The sequence below is a fragment of the Rhipicephalus sanguineus genome, chromosome 3, assembly GCF_013339695.2.
Source record: "Rhipicephalus sanguineus isolate Rsan-2018 chromosome 3, BIME_Rsan_1.4, whole genome shotgun sequence".
Classification (NCBI taxonomy): Eukaryota; Metazoa; Arthropoda; class Arachnida; order Ixodida; family Ixodidae; genus Rhipicephalus; species Rhipicephalus sanguineus.
The window spans coordinates 185,034,794-185,042,666 of record NC_051178.1 but is presented as its reverse complement, the minus strand read 5'-3'; the positions used below and the strand labels follow the sequence as shown (position 1 = coordinate 185,042,666).

The 7,873-nt window shown below is 45.9% G+C and overlaps 1 protein-coding gene across 1 annotated transcript; it reads right to left on the bottom strand.

The window, feature by feature from the left end:
* Positions 1-783: 783 nt before the first annotated feature.
* LOC119386174 (uncharacterized) lies at positions 784-2,583 on the bottom strand. The gene has a single exon (XM_037653515.1). It carries the CDS (start codon positions 2,581-2,583, stop codon positions 784-786), a length of 1,800 nt encoding a protein of 599 aa, XP_037509443.1.
* Between the last annotated feature and the right edge of the window lie 5,290 nt (positions 2,584-7,873).

Sequence of the window (7,873 nt, the reverse complement as noted above, 5' to 3'; positions counted from 1 at the left end):
CACGCTGCAGTGCGATGATGTGAATATCATGCGTAACTTGCATCAGGGTATTCCTCCGGGGTCGAGCAATGCTTGAATATAGCTTGCCGAATCATAGGAATACAAGTGTAATGTTTAGTCGACTTCTATCTATCTATCTATCTATCTATCTATCTATCTATCTATCTATCTATCTATCTATCTATCTATCTATCTATCTATCTATCTATCTATCTATCTATCTATCTATCTATCTATCTATCTATCTATCTATCTATCTATCTATCTATCTATCTATCTATCTATCTATCTATCTATCTATCTATCTATGGTATTTCGTGCTTTTTTCGCCTTTGACACGAAGCTAACGTTCCAGCGCTAGCTCATAGGTACCCGCTGGCTCCAGTGTTTGAAACGTCTGTATTTGTATTCCCTCGAATGGGCAGCGAGCAGACTGCAAGGAGATTCAGGCATAGTTTCAATGCTATTTAACACGTAAATATGATTGATTTTGTTGATCTTAATACGAAATAAACAATTCTCCGCGAACACAAATAACTTACATGTTATACGAATTACGAATAGAAACAAGAAATTCTTCTGCTGTGATAGTGACAAACTGAAACCTGTAATATATAAGCGATGATTAATGCCGGCTCCTAAACTAATCCGTCAAGATAACCAAAGAAATTGTTCAACGTCTAGTTTTGAAAGTAAAGCAATATTAAATTTCTTCATATATTTGGAAGCTGCGCTAACAGCCCTCAGAGAAGCGCGTCAGGTAACAACTGAAGCACCTCAGTGTCATTCGTTGTCATCTGGTGTTTGCGACGTCGACGTAGTGTTCAATAGCTCGGGCTTGCACATGCACATCTTCTGCCACGAGCTGTTGGGCAAACACGTGGTCGTGTTGCTGTAAATGTCCAACCTCTGGACGAAGTCTACGTGCTTGTCACCAAAAGACTCACTGCGCAGCGTCCCGTAGACTTCGAAGTGAGCCGTCGGCGTCACAGTCAGCTGCACGCGGAGCAGGACCTTGCCGGCAACGCGGCCGCCGAGAGCGGACGCCTCGTCCACGCCATCGAGGTTCCATTGGACGCACTTGCCCGGAAAGTGGAGCGTCGCCAGCGCGTTTATGTAGGACACGGCGTAGCGGGAGAATGAAAGCAGCACTCCTGGGTCCGGAGTCTCACTTGCGGTATCTGTGCAGGCGCAGAACTCGGGCGCTATGAAGGCGTCCGCGCAGGTCCTACCCGGTGGTACCGCGCCAAACAGGTTGATTCCCTTGTTTGTTGGCTGCATGTCGATAGCAGGCAGCTTCACTAAGCTAAGCAGCGTAGCATGAAGATCGTAGGGAGTGATGAGACGTCGCTGGTTTACTTCCAACTGAACCACCGCTTCCGGATATTCTCGCATGAAGCGCTTGGGTAGTATGAGGAAGCAGAAGGGAGTCTTGTCTTCGTGTCGACCGATCTCGGACCTTCTGTACGGCCCGATGCGGTTCCCGTGGTCACTGAGGAAAAGGACGGTGGTGTTTTCGAGGACACCGGCGTCTGATAGTTCCCTGAAGAACTCTTCGACCGGTTGGTCGATATCCTGGCCTCCCCTCAGGTTATTGTGCGTCACGTCAGAGAGCCATACGTACGAGAACATGCTCCTGTCGCTGTTCAACTTCAAAACCTCGGTCAGGTATCTAATGAGAACTTTAGTCTTCAAGCGAGAGCCAACACAAAAGCGGTCGCTGCCTCCTTTCTCATCCATCATACGCAACACAGCTTCAGGGTAATAATCGGTTGGCGGTCGGTTGAACCCCAAGTAATTCGGGAAAGTGAACAGGCCATAATACGGCATTTCTTCGAGGAATAGCGTCGTGTAGCCCTCCAGCCTAAACGTATTCCACAGGAGAGGGAAAGTATCGAAGTTGTGGCGCTTGAACAAGCTCTCGGTGTCGGGACCAGAAATTCCGGAGAGGAGCGGTAGCTGGTTGGGAAACGAGCTGTCGCCGACCTTGTTGAAGCCAAGAAATTCGAAGGCATCGAGTTCATCGACTATGTACTTGTTGGTCTTCTTCATGAGACGGTTGAAGTTTATCCTGGATGTCGAGTCTATCCCGAGGATTAGGACGCTCATCTTGCGACTACTAGGCGGCTCGTCTAGCTGCGGTTCATCGACGTGTTGCGGCGGTTGCTTTGGCTGAGGAACGAGGAAATATTCGGTGAAAAGCAGCTTGTCACTAGCCTCGCACGATACCTGCACGTACTCCGCGCCGATTGGTTCGCCGAAAAGAAGCTCTCGTGCTGGACTCAGGATAGGTTCCTTGTCCGGTATTTCAGCCGTTTCATTCCTGGACACAATGCTGTAGTGACACTTCGTACCTTGGACTGTGGCGTTGTAGGCTAGGAGGAGGCCTTTAGGGTCCAAGGTGAACTTGCCTCCTTCCTGCAAGATCACAGTGCGGTTGCGGGCAGAGCACATGTCCTCGTACGTGCTGTACGTAGCATTCACCGTCTCCCAATGATAAGCGACCGTCCAGTGATAAGGGTTATAAAGGGGAAACGAACATCCGGGCGTCTGGAATAGGTTGCCGACGGAAAGCAGAGTCATGTTCGCCAGGATTGGCTTGAGCTTCAGGAAGTATAAGTCGACGAAGAAGAGCATAAAGAAGACAGACCAAATAAAAATTAGTGGGGCTGGAGAAACGAGGTTCCGCAGCCTTCGGCGCATTCGACGCATCATTGTTCATGCGGCTTCCGAACAGGAATGGCTCAGACCCACTACAGTGGAGTGGCCGGCATTCGTATGACAATAATTGTGATGTAGGTTTAAAGAGTAAGCAAATATAATACACTAATGAAAAAAAAATAGATCAGGTACACCTGTGTAACTTCTGGGTCGAGCATATCGTAGTAGCGCAAAAATCGTAAAGTGAAAGGAAACAGAAGTAGAGGAAAGAAAGAGAGGCGCTTCATGCTTAAGTCAGGTGCCACCAGTTTAATTAAAATCACGTGTGGCGTTTTTTTTTTTTCGAAATGGGCTAAATCCAGAAACCAAAACTAGCTCAAATATTGCTCCATTGGCAAGTACATTCTCTCAACTTTGCTCTAAAAGAGAAATTGGAACGAAATGAGTCAAATACCAACAGCTACGTGTGCTCACAGATCCCGTTTCAAAACGAAATTGAGCCAGATCCATGCGCTGTATGGATCGAAATGAGTCAAATCCAGTATGCCGATAGTAGAGCGCTTCGGCGATCACGTGATTCGGCGAACGTCGAAGCCTGCGTGTGATTTCCCGCCTAGCCTGACTACTCTGCCTGTTTTCTGGGTGTTTGTGCAAGCTTTTTTTTTTTTTTTGCCCTTTCGGAGCTGGATTATCATGGATTCTGGTGGAAGTGAAGAGATCGGCGAGAGATCGGTCCCGAGACGTCGATGACATCGTGAACAGAAGCAATGTCCACGCCGACGAAGCAAGAATGTGCCACTGCCCGAATTTCAATAAAGTTTTTACAAGAATGCCGCATTGAATTCCATGTCTCAATTCGAAATGAGCCAAATCCAAAGTTATCATGCTAATAATGGTGAAATCCGCTGCATATTTTTTAATTGATTGTGGCCAGAAACTTCCCCTAGCCGATATGTAAAACATATCATAGAATAGCTTTGACAGCGTTGTATTTAGTTTGCATAGAAAATTTTTGCCGTTTTCTCAAGTTCTCTTTGGATGGATTTGACCCATTTCGAAAAAAAAAAACGCCTCACGTGGAAGCTATAATTTTTTCACCGAAGCAAGCATCCCTGTTACTATGGCCAAGTGAGGAACCTCCTAGAAAAAAAATTCAATCAGCTCCGCTTCGCGGACACCGATGAGACAAGGAGGCTGGTGTCGTTCCCTTCGTCAGGCTAACGCATTTCTGTTTTGCAAGTCTTTCAGGTGTGTTGTATCGCTTCTCTTTATTAAACACTCTTCGTTAAGCTTTGAGGTGGTAGTATAGTTTTATTGCATCTTCACCATACCACTCATATACACAGGTTTACGAATGCGCCTTCGCTTAAGACGCTCCAATATGTTGTATCACTGCTCTTTATTAAACACTCTTTGTTAAGCTGTGAGGTGGTAGTGTAGCCACCGCCTTTTATAACCACGAAGTAGGACGTGGCAGTGGTGTGACTGTGGCAACACGCACGCCATTTGTTGGGCTAACTGTTGCCGTCTTCCTTTTTAGTGGAAGTTGTGTGTAGTGGGATTTAGCCGGTTTGTGTGGCAGGTACACTCTAAGCCGCAAAGGTGCGAAATGGGAGTAAGTGCTGCATTTCGTCCCCGCAACCGGTAGTTCGTCCCCGCAGGGATTAACTGCAAGACGAGGGTGCCGTGTGCAAAGTGAGGGAGGAACTGTTAGACCACAGGGAGCAACGTTTACTCCCATGGAACTTTCCGGCGCAGTGGCGACCTCGAACGAACGGTCAGCATGCGCGTATTCAAAGAGTCCGCTAAAGAAATGAACTGTTAACAGTTTATTTAAGTGTAAAAGGTCTTGTCAACTACGGCAACTGCGGCAGAAGTAAAGTAATATCGTTCATATGGCATAATAATAAACAAATGTGGAAAAACTTTCACACACACAAAAAAAAAATGTGCTCGCGCCCAAGCTGTATCAATGCGCGGCGTGGTGTTCTCGTCGTATGCACGGCAAGCTAGGACTCGGCGGTTTTGCGGTGTGTTGTGGATGTGTTCTCGTTTCATGGTTGCGATTGCTCTCACTTGTGGTGCACTGAATCATCTTCGCGTTGTGGTAAACGCGATCTGCTACTGGAATGAAGTGCTACCCTATCGAAATGCTACGCGCCGACTGGGACATCGCCTGAGAGGTGAGTGTAAACAAGGCTGCCATCACTCCGCGTGATTTTACCTGTGTGCAGTTGATATGTAACGATCACCGCTTGTTTAACATTCACGTTCTGCGCGAACAAAACACGCATGATTGATGAGCTCGCGCGATACAGCGTCGCGAGTGCGCTCCGCCTGCTACAGAATTACAAGCATGATGGTTGGGCGGTTGGGCCATCGAAACATGGTAACCTCGGTGAAGGCTCAACATTAGGTGTAGCAAGTACAGCTGTACAAAAATAGCTTTGCTTTCAGTGCTGCCCAAATAAGCGTTGTTTATCAGAAATATTCGCGACTTTTTAAAAGAAAATTCACGTAAACTCCGCACATCTTCTATAGCAATGTAAACAAGTCATTTGGGAAGATTGGCTGTTAAAATAGTATGTCTAGCTAAAGGCTTAGCACCGCTAACACGGGCAGTCGGCGACGGCATCGGCGATTTCGCTCGTTTGTAGCGATGCTACGAATCATTTATTTTTATATGTCTCAAATGAAGAGCAAGCTTCATTGATAAATAAGTGGGCCCACTAGCGTGTCGCTGTGAAAGCGTGAAACGTTAAACTCGAGGACGGGTTTTTCGAACTTCATAACACATTCTGAACTGTTCCATTGCACTATATGACAGGTTTTGTGAAAGAGCAGTTTTCGTCTAATTTTTACGCATGCAGCATTTCTAACAGACGCCTTGTGACGTAACTGCAAGTGCACGAACAGTTCTGCCGGAAATATTAATGCTTCTGCAATTACTTTTTTCAGGAAATCGATGAATGAGAGCGTTGCGCCTCCTGAGAAACGTCTTCAACATCTTGCTGCTATGAACATGCTCTCAGCAGCTGTCGATGGTGCTGTTGCACTTCCTGACGTCGGCTGGACAGCATCCATTCGGATAAAACATTGCACTTTTCATTGTCTATTCTATAATGCAGAGAAGCCATCCTATCTTCTGCATTCAACAAAGTTGTTCAGTTTATGTGTACACACGATGCTGCAGAATTGACACGAGTCGTTGAATAAACTTGGTTGTTTCTTTAGACGTTTTCGTTTTTTTTTTTGTCATTAAACAGACATTTTCACTGAACGATATAACCAACCGTGTTCTGTACAGTGAGAAGCGAGCAAACTTGGCACGTCGACGGGAGCATACATGAGACCGTTTATATATACATACATTCATCAAGCGCCCAAATTCGCTCGATACACGCGCGCCGAAATACCAATCCAACGCATTTTACAATTTCATGAACGTGATCACTGAATGGTTGCTTGCGAAGCACTGAAGGCTGAAGTCTAATATAAGGAATCTTGCTACTTTGACTAACATGGCAGAACGCGCAGCTTCCAGACGGTGCCTGTACATATATAGCCCCGGTAATATTCACTCTGCTGCGTACTGGCATGTGGTTTAGTGATTAGCGTACGCGACTGCTGATTCAATGGTCACGAGTTCGAATCCTGTGTGTTTGTTGTGAATTTTCTGTAGCTTACTTCTGAATTTATTTCTGTATATTAATTGTGTATGTCGTCAGATGCGTGTATCAACCTCCAAATTCTCGGTAATTCAACCAGAAACTGTAATAAATTGATTTTTTTTATCCAGAAGGAGCAACTGTTAGTCACATCAGGGGTAACAGTTCGTCCCTACGCAGCTACCATGCAATAAATCAGTTACTCCCTAAAGGGGTAACTTTTACACCCCGACATTTCGTCCCTCAAAACAACTGAGGACTAACAGTTCGTCCCCTGGCAATTACTCCCTAAAGGACGAATCGTTCATCCTTTAGGGAGTAATGGTTGTGGCAGTGCAGTTACCCCCCAAAAGGACGAACCACAGACCCTTTTTCGTCCTTTGCGGCTTAGAGTGTACGCGTTTATGATGATGACAGCTTTCTGATAGGCCGCACAGATTTCTGTGGCACATGTTCTGTGGCACATTGTTGGACTAATTCTTGCCTTCAATTTTAGTGGACCAGTTGTGGGTAGTAGGATTTACCTAATGTATGTGGCGCATACCCGTTTATGATGCTCACAAGCGTTACCACGGATCCCGGACATGAAAGGCTCGACCAAGAACAGATTCGCTGTTAAAAATTCATGGGCCATTCGCTCTCTGAACGTGGATTACCAGCGAAGCTGTGTTACATACAGAATAGAGGTGACACATAATTTTGATGAAAGGTACAGAAAGGCACGGAATTTTTTGAAACTTATTTTTTATTTCAATAATTTATTTTTTTACATTTATATTTATTAATTGAGTTACTTTTCTCTACTTATTTTTATAGGACCAGCGAAATGAAGTAGGGTTTGCCCATTCCTGTGGCACATGCCCACTAGGGGTTTTATGTTGAGTAGGTAACCGTTTAGTGGGTAGCTGTTACGAATCGTCCAGTTATATATCGCTTCGCTGTAAATTATGGAGCGGGGGGGGGGGGGGGGGAGTCAAGACATCCGGACCCCACTATAGACCCGCCAGTAGGTGGAGCGAAGTACCCACTACGCGTCCATAAAACACTACGCGCATCTAGGCAGCTGCACACATTGTTGATGGTATGGCTGATGATGATGACTAATTATGGCTGAGCGCATTGGCCTTTAGACCGCCCACTTGTTGCGCAGTTCACATGGTGTGACACCTCGTGCGATTATACGCTTCTGCCACGCAATATTACATCTGTTACGAGAATACCTGCACTACATGGCTCCTCTATAGGATTTTTTTTTTCGGACCGGTTTCAAGCACTTGCGGGGCTTTGGGGTAGAAAACGTGACTGCCATGCAGATTTCCTAGGTTCGATTCCGGCTCGAACCCCTGATTTTTGTTCTTTGTATCCACCCTAATTTTTCGCTCACGAACAACAACGCCGACACCGAAATTTCTGCGACACGGGCCATACAACGCTGTCGCGTTAACATGGAGACAGCGTTCAATCCGTGAACCAAACTCCACTTCCAGTTGATTGCCCTCGCAATGTTTGTTTCTGGCTTTCTCTTTTTAAATGTTGTTATGGTC

Excerpts from the sequence above, each read along its gene's own strand:
- LOC119386174 (XM_037653515.1), bottom strand. The coding sequence starts at position 2,583 with ATGACTCTGCTTTCCGTCGGCAACCTATTCCAGACGCCCGGATGTTCG.